Source organism: Arctopsyche grandis, chromosome 5 (assembly GCF_051622035.1).
Source record: "Arctopsyche grandis isolate Sample6627 chromosome 5, ASM5162203v2, whole genome shotgun sequence".
Lineage (NCBI taxonomy): Eukaryota > Metazoa > Arthropoda > Insecta > Trichoptera > Hydropsychidae > Arctopsyche > Arctopsyche grandis.
This window is the reverse complement of record NC_135359.1, coordinates 2,493,344-2,508,836: the sequence shown is the minus strand read 5'-3', so window position 1 is coordinate 2,508,836 and position 15,493 is coordinate 2,493,344. Positions and strand designations below refer to the sequence as shown.

At 30.8% G+C, this 15,493-nt stretch overlaps 1 protein-coding gene across 1 annotated transcript in view; it reads left to right on the top strand.

Annotated features, from left to right (window-relative positions):
* CARPB (Carbonic anhydrase-related protein B) overlaps positions 1 to 14,975 on the top strand; it is a 193,954-nt gene extending 178,979 nt beyond the window's left edge. The window contains exons 8-10 of the mRNA XM_077431100.1: positions 13,083 to 13,214; positions 13,304 to 13,380; positions 13,517 to 14,975. Of these exons, the coding sequence (XP_077287226.1) occupies positions 13,083 to 13,214; positions 13,304 to 13,380; positions 13,517 to 13,550 (243 nt within the window). The 3' untranslated portion in view covers positions 13,551 to 14,975. The remainder of the gene's footprint in view (positions 1 to 13,082; positions 13,215 to 13,303; positions 13,381 to 13,516) is intronic.
* The last annotated feature ends 518 nt before the right edge of the window (positions 14,976 to 15,493 follow it).

The window sequence follows — 15,493 nt, the reverse complement described above, 5'->3', positions numbered from 1 at the left end:
TAAAAATAATACTTCTTTAATTTTTTTAATTACTGACAACCTTAATATTTTTAAGAAAAAGCTTGATGTATTTCTTAAACTTAAAGGATTTCTGTAATTTTTCTTTCCCAATATCTTATTTCTGTTTCTTGTTTACTTTTTTTTCTCTCTTAATTTTTTTATTGTTACATTTTTATTTTTATTTTAATATTTTCATTTTGAATGTATTTAACTTTTTTCTCATTTAATTTACAAATATGTATAAATTGATCTAATATGTATAAATCAAACCCTTTGTAAAAATAATTTATTCGATGCACAACACGAGATTGTTTAATGCACCGAAAATAATGCAAATTTTGTAAGTATTTTTATACAGTTCACATGGTTTTCGTGCTAGTGGTCATTTTTTATATCTCTTATCCGATCGATTTCATACTTTGCCATATTGCTCATTTTGGTCATCAATATGCGTTAATGTATCGTCTGCCATTACGTTGGAGATAAAATATCGTATACAATGCGTATCAAATATCCAGAATCTCGGGTACGGTGACGTCTATGACGGTACGGCAAGCTACCATAATCTATCTTCAACCTTTTCGCCTTGATATGGCCATTTCAGATTTTAATTGTTTAAACGCCTATAATTCACTCTATATTGTATAAAATTTGCTCTAAGGGTTCTCGTTATCTCTAATATTTAAATATTTATAGTTTTAACACTCATATGTATATATAAATTTCAAATTTGGCGTGTAGCTTCTTGTAGGGTAATACACGATATATATTGATTTTTGGCCAAATATGTCAGATCTGACATTTCACGGCTAAAAGTATATCTCTTCACGGAGTTTTATCTGCGAGATAAGTATTCAATAAGAAATTATGTTGTATCTAATTGTTTATATGATTTACAATAAGCTTACATACATTTAGTTTTTTACAATAAGCTTACATACATATATCACATACAATAAATTATTTTTAGTTATCAGCTGATTTAATTCTCAATGTACAGTTTTAACTGTATTTATCGTGATTTATCACGCCTTGCTTTATGTACAAAAAGTGTTCATGGAAGATTTTCACCTGACTAATTTGTATGACCATGTATTAATATCGATCCCTTATCATAGTTTTAAAAAAATGTATACTAATTACATAGCTTGTGAATACATACTTATATTAGAAACTCCGTAATAATTTATATTGATATTATAATAATAGTTAATAAGGTTGATGGTGAGTTTTGGACAATTGGTGTGGATCTGCTTGTGAATGGAGTTACTGTGTTTTTGCTAGTAATTTACCGCTCTCCGAATGGTAGAAGTGGAAGATTTCTTAAATTTTTAGAAGAATTGAGTGAAAGAAGTATAGATGTGAGTAAAAATATAATTATGTTTGGGGACTGGAATTTTAATTGGTTACAGACAGAAGAATTTTATGTAAAAAAGTTGAGAAATTGGGTAAATGAATTGGGTTTTAAACAAAAAGTGACGGAAGCAACGAGAGTGAATAATTTATCAAGCTCTCTCATTGATTTGGTTATAACAAATATAATGGATCTGCGGTGTGAGGTGAAAGATGTACCGAGAATAGGAGACCATTCTATTGTCAACATGTTTTTGGGACAGCGGTTTAGTAACGGAGGACTTAAAAATATGCAGGTGACTGAAAGAGAAAACATTGATTATCAATTGATGAATGAATTGTTAAAGGAGTGTGTATGGGGAAAGGATGGTGATAGTGTGAATGAAATGTGGGAGATAATGTATCGTAATATAACATATTCTAAAAGTAAATGCGTAAAAACCACAAGAATCATGCATAAGCATAAGCTGAAACCTTGGTTTACCAAGGAAGTAAAGGAAAGCTTAGTTGATAAGAATGTTAGTTATAAAAGATATAAAATTATTAAGGCTATGGATGGAATCCAATTAGAAAAGGCTTGGTTAGAGTATAAAAGAAAGAGGAATAAATGTGTGAATGTTTTACGTAATGCGAAGAGGGATTGGCATGAAAGAAATATTGATGGTGCAAAAAAAGATCCCACAAAAATGTGGCGAATAATTAAAACTTTGATTTCCGGGGGAAAAAATGTTTCTTTGAATGAATTAGAAGTCGAGGGAGTAGTATATAATGATAAAGAGGATATGGTTGAAAGATTGAATGAGTTTTACATCAATAGTGTGAATGATATAGTTAATTCAATACAAACAAGGCATAATAGTGTGAATGATGATATTAATTTGGGCTTAAATAAGTTTGAAAGGTTTAAATTAGTGGAAATGGAGGGATTAAATGGTGTATTGAAGGGCATGAAATCAGTTTCTAGTATGGATGGATTGACTCTAGATATTTTAATCAACACTTGGGACATGGTTGGACCTCAGTTACTGAAATTAATAAATGAATCGTTAGAAGTGGGATCCGTCCCGGATGCATGGAAGGTGTCTACTATTGTACCGGTACCAAAGGTTACGGGCACACATAAAGCCAGTGAAATGAGGCCCATCAATATGTTACCAATTGTTGAGAAGATGCTGGAGGAAATCGTTATGATTCAATTGAAAGAGTTCATTAGTATAAATGATTGTTTGGTTGTGGAACAGTCTGGATTTAGAGTGAAACATTCAACAGAAACTGCTATCCAATTGGTGGTTTCTGATTGGATGGAGACGATGGATGAATCTAGCATGGTTGTTGGAGCAGTTTTTCTAGATTTTAAGCGAGCGTTCGAGACAGTAGATAGGAATATTTTATTACAAAAATTATATAAGTTAGGAATAAATGGTATAGTATTAAAGTGGCTTCAATCATACTTAAATAATAGAAGGCAAAGAGTAAAAATTGATAAGGTGTTATCCTCTGAATTTGTAACACCTCATGGAGTGCCGCAAGGGTCCAAATTGGGACCCTTATTATTTATATTATATATAAACGATATTGTTAAGGTAATTAAGATGTGTAAAATACATTTGTTTGCAGATGATACATTGATATATATAATTGGAAAGAATGTTGATGTAATGTCTGAGATTTTAAATATAGAATTAAATTATGTGAATGACTGGTTGTGTGAAAATAAATTAAAGTTGAATGTGAATAAAACAAAAATGATGTGGTTGAATGGTAAAAATAAAAATATATTGAATGAAATTAGAATTGATGATAAGTTAATTGAAAAAGTTGAAAATATAAAATACTTAGGTGTATACATAGATTCAGGACTAAATTTTAAAATGCACGCTGACTATATAATAAAAAAAATGGCTAGAAAAGTTGGTGTATTATGTAGATTAAGAAATATTTTAAGTAAAAAAAGTAAAATTTTAGTGTTTAATTCAATTGTCTTGCCACATGTGGTTTATTGTGCCACTGTGCTTAATTTGTTTAGTGGCCAAGATTTAGAAAAAATGCAAAAAATACAGAATAAAGCTATGAGAGCTATTTTGAATGTGAGTAGATTTAAGAGTATTGGAAGTATGTTAGATGAATTAGGATGGATGAGTATTAGAATTAGTCTAAATATTAGTACATTGTCTTTTGTTTATAAGTTAGATCATAAGTTATTACCTAAGTATTTTGATGATTATATAATAAGGAATAGAGATAAACATAGTTTTTATACTAGAAATAAGGACAAACTAGTTGTAAGTAGAGTAAGAAAGAATAAGACGGCTGGGGGTGTTTTTCACAGGGGTGTGCTCATGTATAATGCCCTCCCTGAGTGCGTCAGGTCTGCTAAAAACATGGATGCATTCCTGCGAGGTGCGAAGAGACACCTCTGTGAGGGACAGTACATATAAGTTAATTATAAATTTTAGAGTTAAGTTTAATAATTAAGATGTATTTTTTTTTTTTTTTAAATTAGCTTGATAGCTAAAATATATATAAATAAATAAATAAATAAATAATTTTATCATCTGAGTCCTGAAACGAAAGGTTGACGATCCCACACGCGGTAAGTCAGCTTCTGACAAATCGATCTAATCATATGTGGAAGCAATGAATGTCTGAATGCTGGCACGGTGCCATCGCAAACCACTTGCCGCGGTGCATACTGCAATTTCACCTTATGAATGCATATACATACGTACATACATACATATATGCACCTAGCATTTGCGTCCCCGCAACCAACCCTTAGCCGACCACACCCCACCGTAACACCCCATTACTCAAAGTGCCATTTCAACAAACACAAACTGATACTGCGACACGGTCAAATATTGAAAATTCCACACACCGCAATTCAGCTCAACCTCAGATTCCAGAAAGCTAACTCATAACAGTCAGAAATACATATATTTTCCACTGGTTGCACTTACGTACATATATACATACAGCCAGTGCGACAATGGCCAATTTGCAAAATGGTCCAAATAAAATAATATTAAAAATAAATACCTGATTTAAACATTTCATCCGTCGATTCAAATCTAAGCCATAAACAAATCGTATATAAACATTAGACTTCAAAATTACTTTCCAATGCAGCATGTCCTTTTTATTTCCCAGTAAGTTTGCTATGGGCTATTTGAGCTTTGACTCCTTAACCTCGCATATAAACGGGTAAGCTTTTTCTAAATTTTATTCATTTTATTTGGTATATAAGACTAGCTGAACCCGACATGCGTTGCAATGCCACAATAACACATGCAATTCCCGTTCCCGTTCCCGTTTCAAGTGATGGTTGGAGCTCAACTAACGTCTCTTCAAAACCGTGTCCTCGTAAACCAACTAGTAACGTGGTTACCAACGAACAATTTTTTTGACTACACAATGGCGCTTCAAACTGTCGCATCGGTAAAATCGTAATCACGAATATTTACCGTTTCCGTTCCCGTTTTTGGGCGATTTTTTTTCACAGTAAGCTTTCCGGATATATATACAACAAATTCTGAAAGTTCCATTATAATCGGTTGAATGGTTTAAGAGCCTATGCGAGACAGATATACAGAAATTAAATTGTATATACATACATTTATGTAAACATAGATGAACACTCGCCTTTACAGATAGTTCCAAAGCGACGAGTGCATTTACTTAAATATATACCTAAAATACATTTAATATATGTATGTATATGTATATGCATTTTATACAATGCGAATTCATACAAACATCTACAGTGCCATCTATGGAGAAAATTTTGCAGCATTTTATAATCAAATTAGCAAACCTCAAGACGCAGAATAGCTTGAGATTTTCAATAGAGATTGGAGGGGTGATGCCAATTTACAGGAACCTTCTTAATGAAATTCAGAAAAATTGGCAAATTCTGATAAGAAATGATCGACTTGGTCACAAACCAAGGTCTGGCCAGCAGCAGGACTCTAATGAAACTCGAACCGTGACTACTTTGCTCGAAAGCATAATATGCTAACCACTAGTACACGCCGCTGGTTAAAAATATTACCCCTTTTATTAATATGATATAATAAAAGGGGTGAATGTCACCTTCAGAAGTTCTGTTTAGCAACAAACTTTGGTTACCTGGGAAGAGAAAATCTCGCTTCAGAACTCGGTTTCTGCCAATTCGGACCAGAACTAATGACTTGATGACTCTCCCCTTTCAAGAGCCATTTGACTACTTAACCTGCTGTCTGAGGGTCTTGATGTTTTTACTGCATCATACAGCTTTCAGGCAACATATTTTGAATGGCTCCTAGCTGCATTTAACATTTCATACATTAACATTTCAATTTATCTATGTATTTATGTACATATGTAGTAACAATAGATGAAGTTTTTGATCATACTAAAATTCAAACTCGAGATTTTGGCTGATTCGAACTCAGAATCGATCACTGATAACGTTTGCACTGAAAATGGCAGTTTACTCTTGTTTGATTTTTCTCCTACTATTTTTTTAGACCCCTTAAACAAGTGTGCTCTTCTCAAAAAATTTCAAATATAAACCTTCTATCAATATGATGAATATAAAAAAAATATATAAAATTTAATAAACCGGAAGTGGGATATTTTCCTCTTAGAAAGGTCAAAAATTTTATGACCACGATTTAGTCCACACCCCTGAACGTATCATGCTGAAAATTTACATTTGTATTCTTTATGTACTAACTTAGAGCTGATAATGTTTTGTTCAGAATTCATAAACCATAAGTAGTGTTTTTTTTTAAAACAATATTTCATTATTTTATTTTGATCTTTTAAATTCTTTTAATCTTCTTGATATTTATTTCGTATAATACTCATGGTGATTTTAAGTAATAAAAAAATTTCGAACGAAATCCCACAACCGGAAGTAGAACTTTTGTCTTGTGTAAGTTTCCCTACATTTGCGCTCAATTTGCATCGAAAACGCTCCCATAACCGGCATGTGTGAACGTGTATGTATGTTTAATTATCGAATTTTGTTTTGTGATCTTCCTATATTCCTTAAATACATGGATAAAGTCATAGGTTGGTCACATCCCAATTTTTATGCATGTGTATATGTGTGTGTGAGCATTTGTGTTATTTTTTTCCATTTATTCAATGATTATTACTTTTTTTGTAATTGACCAGGAATGGGCATTGGGTTTACCTGTAAGGCCTTCCTGGTATTAATATATAAATAAAATAAAATAAATAATTAAAATGTCGTAGACTCTTCATGTACGACAAACTGTATTGAAAACACAGACAGCCAAAATGTATTTTTTTTCATATCAAAACCTTCTTATACGTTAATTTCGCTCAATCTTTCAAAAGTCGATAGCACAGTGGCGTCGCGTGTTAAAGTCCAATAAATTCCATAGGCCTGTCTACGCCTAAACATCGCGCAATAGAGCCACACGTGGAAAACACTCGTTACCACTCGGTGTGCTACACACCCCTAATTGCGTGCTGTGAAGCTACCACCAACCCCTTCTAAAAACCCCCACACACACAAACATACGATAATAATAAAAAGAGGCGGGTTTCAAGAAGCGCGGATAAAAGGGTAATTTGTTCGCCGTAAGCGTTTCTATCGAATATGTACGTACGCGTGCGTTTTATCGTAAGCGATTTCCGTTCGATTTGGTGATACATTGAAGGCTATTTTCGTGCCATATTTCAACTTTAATCAGATCAAAAATATATATTAAAAAAAAAAAAAAAAACAGTGACCAAACGGAAAGTTCACTTCGTAACGTGTCGTTTGTTGTTGTTCCACTTTTTATTGCTGAATTATTCATATAGTCGTTGTTTGTTTCGGTTTCGTTTTCGCGATAAGACGCGATAACGTTTTGCATTGAATTTTAATATAATATAACTGGCGGTTTAATGTTTAGTTTTGTTCGGTTCGCCATTTTGTGCGTATCTCGTTGTATGTGGTGATGTGATCTAATTACTGGTAATTAATAATTGACTCGTATTACATTATTATTGTACATGTATGTGTTACATTGTTATCGGACATAAAATCCAGTGGTTTTTAGGTTTTAATTAATGATACGGTATATTTAACGTGAAATATCAACAAAATGTAATCAAAAATTATATTCAATAAATGACCTCTGTCAAAAGATTAACGTATCATGCGATAAATTGCCCAAATTATTATGATTGCATTATATAAAAACATACAAATACGTATAAAATGGTTGTCATTATCATTCTTCACAATAGTGTATTACAATAGTAAGCAATTTTTTATCTTAAACAATTATAAATTAAGTTTTAACATAATACATTACTCGCTCAACTACTTTAAAGGACTTACTTAAAAAATGTATTTAATTAAACGTAAATAAAAATATTGTCAAATACATGAACGAAAAATTCAATTAGTCATCACTTTCCTAATACATACATACATATGTACATGAATATCGCTAAATTCTTATTATAGGTAAATTCACTGCTCTTAGTATAAAACTCAAATAAAGATTCAATCATGCATTTTTGTATGTCTTCAAATACCTTACATCCTTAAAACTTTATTGAAAAGATGATAAATATTTTTTATATCACAACTACATAAATCTTTTGACAGTTTATATTGTTACGATCATCATATGAAATATTTATTTATATAATAATCCATAACATATTATACATATTGTTATTTGACATTTCACTGACCATAATTTAATGAAATGTTAAAAATTGTAAAATGAATAATCTTGTTGTCCATAAAATAATAAAATATCTACAATTACATTATTTTAATAAATTTTATTTTAAATATGCACTATTATATGTATTATTTATGGGTCCATTACTCAGTCATTTTTGCTTACAAAATTTTTACATTTAGTAAAATAGACTTATCAATAGGGTGACCATACGTCCCGTTTTGGCCGGGACAATCCTTTTTTTTTACGTGCTTTGCGTTTGTCCCGTCATTTTCCTAAAATTGTTTGATTTGTCCTTGTTTTTCCAAATCAACTATTTACCCAACAACAAATATCAGTATTTATTCATTTATTTAAGTTTGGGAAAGTATGGCATTACAGGAATCCCTAATACGCCACAATAGTCGAAAATATAATAGAGAAGAGAAAAAAATATATACTGACAAACCTACATTAATAAATAATACTTTAAAACAATAGCATTAATAATAGCAGATACAATAAAAATAGCAAATAAAAATATGTACATTTTACACACAATATATTCATTTAAATGTATTGTTGCATGATTCATTTTACATGTTTCAGAAAAAGAAAATCGCTTCGTGCTATTATTTTCATTATAATTATTTTTAAATAACTGTAAAATGTATACTTTATTATATTTAATTTAAATTAATTTTAATTTATTCTTTTAAAGAGATTTACGTCCCGTCAAAAAATAACATTACCTACTTAACTCGTTCTTAAAAGACGAAATCAAAATTGCACATAATTTTTACAATTAAAAGAAACTGAGAACATATACAGAAGTTTTTTGGAAAATGTATTCAAACAAATATTATTTATAATATATGATATTATAAATTTAATATATATAATATTTTTTATTATATATACTATTATAAATAGTAAATATATTTAATAGACATAAACAAATTAACAAATATTATTTGTTAATTTTAAACATTTCAGAAAAATCTATATTAATTTATTATAATACTAATTCTGAAAAAAAAACACTTGCCAAGATTAATGGTTACTCAAGTAACATCCAACATTTTTATACATTGGGGGGGGGGGGGGATATTTATTTTTTGCGGAGTGTCCTGGGAAATGTGGCCATCCTACTTCTCAACATATTTGTTTAATTTGACAGTGTACGGATAAACCAAAATCGGTTTTTCTTTCTACTACATCTATTTTACAAAATAAAATAAATAAATAAATAATAAATTCCATGCGAATAGTGTAGTATAGTGTAGTATAATTTCATCTCAAAAGTGTCATTCTTGGACACTCATTGTCAACCTATTTCCCAAAGTTTGAACGTTCGTATCCGCACGTACGCATATACAGTCCTTGGGATACTTCCATCAGATTTCAAACGCAAAAATCTACACTTAGGAGTCAAAGACGAGGAGGAAGGGTAGGAGTCGACGGTGTTTCGGCGAAATTTTCGCACGTAATCCGCAAATGTTATTATTATTGTTGGGCGAACAAAATATCGCGAGGGCTCAGCCCCGGGGCGCTATCCATTATGCGGGGCCCCATTCACCGCGCTTATGTTTATTATTTGCCAAACATCCATTATTAATATGGCGAAAGTTTACATTGGAAATTCGAATGAGGGTAGATCGAGGGGTGGCCGTGGGATGGGCGAGGGGTTGTGTAGCTTCTGGCGTCAGCTTCCACTTGTGCCCACCTCTCTTTCTCTCTCTCTCTCTCTCTCTCTACTTCCACTTAATTTACCTATATATCCCGAGTGTGGGCCGGATGTAAGACGAATAAAATTTATGATCATGAATAGGCGATAACGTTTTAATGGTAACGTTATATTCAGGCGAATCCATTTCAAGCGGGCCGGATGCGCGATAGATCCGCGCACGCAGATTGCCACAACGATTCGCCAATAAAATAATACAAAACGCTTTTTCAGCGGCGGGGGGAGGGGGGGGCAAATTAGGGGGGTTTTGGGGTTCTTAATAATTTATAGTCACCTCGATAAATGGTCCGTGAAACGTTATGCTTCCTCTCGTTTGCGAGGAAGGCGAGCTTTATCGACCGCCAACTGTCAACGGTGGACATAATCTCAAATCATGATTATTATTATTGTTGTGTTTGTCGGCTATTGTGCGAATTTAATAGAATTGTAAAACGGCCTCAATGATCATTTGACGATATGACAATTGAATCGTAAGGCGAAATCGCTTTGGGAGTCGTCAGTGTTAAGCGCAACGTGTGCGTTCATATGGAATATGTACCTACATATGTACATGTAGTTGAATTGTGCCATATTTGATATCAAATTTCTGCTATTTATTATAAATTAATTTAATATAAACCTCCAAAACTGAACCGTTATAATTAAAAGTGGCACATATGTATCTCGCAAAACATTAAATATATTTTGCGTTTAACAATATTTAACCCTTCGTCACCGAAGTGGGGTATGCAAGTGCCCCAATTTTTATGTTTTTCGTAATAACTATGTGGTTTTCAAAGCTATACACGCTATATTTCTTGTATTTTTAGAATGAACTACAAGAAATTTATTTTAATAGATTTTGTATGATTTAGAAAAGTGGTACATCGTAAAAAAATACATCTATACATTTCTACGTTCCAAAGTATGTTTTAAAGGCCGTAGCGATAAGTCATGTTTTTGACTGTTCGCTTGCATATTCTTGTTGATCGATGAATCAATGCGAGAGAAAAAGACAGCTATATTTTCATAAGCTATTTTTTCGTCACTTTTGGCGCGTGGCTATTGAGTCATGCAGTCGCCTGTTGGCCTTACCTATGTGCGCTTGCGTTTAATGCTTGTCGTTATGTTTGAATACAAAAATAGTCAAAAACATGCTACAGGACTAAACAATTTTATGTTGATGTATAAAATGATTAATAATATATATGTATGTATATTGAACCCATTTATATTGAGAAAAGCTGTATTTTGATTAAAAAATACAGGAGTCTTAAAAAGTTTTAAAATTATGCTTCAACCCGAAAAAGGTGTCACTTTTTGACTTAGTTTCTTATGTTATTAAAAAAAGGAATAAAATTTATGTAAACTCTTATATAATTCTAAAATATGCTAATATTGATTAAAAATTCTATAAATCCCACGATGTTCTATGTATAATCGATACATATTTCATATTTGTCTTCCATATATAATTTGTTTGTTGAAATTTGAGACACAATATTTAAGCTACATATACATATGTATATAAACGTCTGCTCCTTCAAAAACTTAAAAATTAGACTATGCTACTCTTGCAATATAATTTTTACTCATTTGAAAATACTTACTTTGTTCTATAAACGATATATATTTTATATTTGTTTTTTGAAAGTCGAGACACAATATGTTTGTATAAACATCTGCTCCTTCAAAAACTTATGACTATTTATGCATACTTTAGACTATGCTACTCTTGCAATATAGTTTGTACTCATTTGATAATACTAAAAGTCAACAAACGAAGGTTCATTTCATTCTTTATAATATACTAGCTATATTACCCGGCTTCGCTCGGTATTTGTAATATAAACTGCTTAAACATGACTCATCTAATAGTAAACATTTTATTAAATATATTTTTGAATAGTTTTATTTTATATTAATTTATTTGAATACTCATTTGTTTTTTTTATTAAATTGACTGTCACGAACAAACACATATTAGTAAGTCTCTTATAAAAAATTGTATGTACACCCCTGGCGTCCCGGATTTTATGCTTTAAAATTTTTATATAATTTTATGCCCCCCAAGGCTCCGCCCCTAGCGACAGCGCTCCCTAGGGCTTCGCCCTCGGCGCCTACGCCCCCGGGAACTTTGAATCGGAAAAAAGTGAATTATTTGTTCGATGACGTCACGGATATCTACGAACGAAGGATATATGTACATACAATCTTTCTGTCAGGCGACGACATACTGATGCTATATTCTTCTTTAAGCTCATAAATGGTTTCCTTGATTGTTCTGATTTACTAAATAAGGTTAATTTCAGAATCCCAGTTCGGTACTCTAGACGCGTTGCACTCTTTTCACTTGATCCTTTCAATACTAATTCCCAAAAATATTCTTATCTGCAGCGCGTTTATCGTATGTTTAACGGAGAGCTGAATGAGGTTGATCTATTCGGTATTTCCCTACATCAATTCAGGTCTAAAATCAAGAGAATCTTGACCGATTGATTCATTTCTTCTCCTATTCTATTTTTCCAATATTTTTATACTTTAGTTTAGTTATGTAATGTGCTATTTAATCATATTATAGCTTTCATTCTTTTCCTTTTCATTTGTTTATTTTGTATTTACCTTTTTCATTTGTTTTATATTTGTAAATTTCAATTTCTTCTTATATTCTATTTTATAACTTTTTCCCAATATTTTAATACTATAGTTTAATTATGCAATGTTCTACATATTTTGTCATGCCTTTATTATTTACTTTTTAATTTGTTTTCCTTATATTTATCTTTTTCATTTTTGTAAAAATCTGTTATTGGACTCGGATGTTACATATATTTTTTATTTACTATTTGTTTTTTTATACATATCTATGTACATCCTGTCTGCTGATTTTTCAATAAATAAAATAAAAATAAAAAATAAAATACATATATACAAAGTCTCTTTCCAAATTATGTATTAGATAATACCATATGTACGTACATATGTTGATGTCTATGTATTTAATAAAATTTGGCTACTTTAAATAAATATTATTGCAAAAAGGAAAATATTACTATTCTATTATAACATATACATACGTATATAAGGAAATAGTATAGTTTTGACCTTTTCAAGCAATCACTTATTTCGTTAAATTTCCTTTTTTTATTCCGTCAATTTTCAAGCGCAATAAACTTCCCTCGCCAAAATAAGACCCTTTTGTGCAAACACACGTATTTGATACTTTTAAACGAAAGCATTTCCCGCTCCGGTCGTACTCGAACCGTACTGAAAATAAAGTGAATGAAGTATTATTCAGTTTGCTTTATTATTTTATTTTGTTACAGTTGCATGGTCTGAGACGTTTGATGCAAGGGGATATCAAGCATCCTCAAGCCCCCTTAGGAAATAATTTTAGACCACCGCAACCACTACACCATCGTCCGGTCAGGACAAATATTGACTTCAATGTTAAGCAGGTACTGATCCTTTCATTTCCTATCACATTTGAGACGAACATTACGTGATTGAATTGTATTCTTATCCCATTTTTCAATTTTAATTTCAGAACCCTGGAAAAACTTGCCCCAGCATGTACAGAGACGTATATTACAAAGGTAGTCCACTCTTAGAATCACGCTTTAAGTAAGATATATTGTACAATATGAAAATATTAATTAGGAAAACTCCACTCGAAATTCTTAAATATATTTTCGGTATTTCTTCCTTTGTCGCAGTAAGTTTTATAAAATATTGAATGAATCAATTTTTTTTATTTCAGCAAACAGTTGGACTCCCCACTGAAAATATCCTAAGTGAAACAGTGAAAAACAAGACTTGATACAATAATTATTCATTTGTTAAAAATATGTTCACAGTGGTAAAATAAAATATATACATAAATATAGTTCGTGTAAATTTATGTAAAACATTAATAATTAAAAAAAAAATCTATCGAGCCAACGAAAGTTAAGCATGTGTATTATTATGGAAGTGTATTGATTATGCAAATAACTAAATCTTTTGATATTTTAGTTAAGATAAGTTATTTTGACAATAGGCGAATTAACTTAAAGTTTACATAGAAACTTTGCATATCTTTTTAACTATTTATAAAAAAGTTGAATCCTACATAATTATTATTTTGCCTTTCTCGCATTGTCAATACTTGTCATACTATTTAGTGACATACTAGGGTGTAAAATTATTATTAAAATTAAACATATCAAGAAATATGAAAATTGTTACTACGGCATTGTTAAATGAATCATACGTAATCGTTTTGTTTGTAAATAAATATAATAAATACCTAGCGAGGAAATTTTGTAAATTGATATTATATAGGTTTAAAAATACCCGATTTTGATTGGTGATATTTTTATAATAAAAAAAATGAGTATTAATTTCTTACGTGGAAAATTCGCAATTTTTCCGTGGTATGATGAAAATGTAAAACTATTATTATGAATAAATGAATACGTGTGAAGTAATGTACGATGTACAAACGTTAGCTTAGGTATATCAATATTGTACTTTAAAAAATCTGACTACATGTTATGTGTATATTAAAAAAAATGAATAATAATTTGCCATTTTAAGTCGACTTTCATAATTATTCAGCAAAATTTAATTTCAAATTTTTTTGCGGGTGTGTCTGTTCGAAAAATTGCTAAAACTAAAAACTTATGATTACATACTCCATTGTGTGTTGGAACGTCGAAGGCTTTTATATCTTATATACATATATGAATTAAATTAGTCGAGATTATTAAGTTTAAAAAAAATTAGGATGTAAGTAGGTAAAATTAATACAAAACTGTATTATTATCTAGAAAATGTATTGTATAGAAAAACGTTAGATAAAAAGCTTCATGTTGTGTAGGAACGTGATATTTGTATAAATTTTATTTATTTTTACCTTATGTAATACTGAAATCATCAACTAAAAATCTTCCACTTAATACTACAATAATGGTATATACCTACATATATGTGTGTATGCATTAAATCGTGTTGAATTTGCTTTTATTTTGCAATAATATCTATAAGTAATATCTGCAATATATAATAGTATCAAAATAATTATTATTTGTGTCTGTGAATCCTTTACGAAGACTGAAAAAAAATGTGTTTTATTTTTAGTTACTTTATCAATTGTACTTTTTACATATCGTTTTACACCTGTCGTGTATTTATCATATCATTTATGAGCGAATCAAATGTAAAAAAATAAATTGTTTATTACAAAACTCGTTTTTCTCAAAACATAATTTTATTCTATGTGTTAAATTTGATAGGTTTTCATTCGTCGTTTTATAGGGTAGAAAATTTTTGAAACCGATTTATCTATGGTTGAAGGTTTGCAAGGGGTTGAGCTCACAATTTTCAACACTTTTGTTCTCAAGCCAGGGAACAGCTAAAAGCTTTTAACTCCCGTCCGAAAGTTGGAGAAAGAAAAAGAGCTCGTTAATAACTCTTTAGATTATTTTAAAATCATTTGAACTTGGCAATTATAACAGGCAAAAAATCGAATCGCGTGAAAACTCGCCGAAAATTCAATATTCATTAGCGGGGGAGAGTTTTGTGCGCGCAGCGCCGGAAACGGAATCTCATAAACTTTATTTTATCGCTTTTGACCTAATTGTTCGAATAATATCGAATGAATCGATTCATTCAATTCCGTTTTAAGCTCCAAATTAATTTAAATAAGTAAATTATGGCACATAACTATCACACGACGACCGCATCCCTTCCGTAT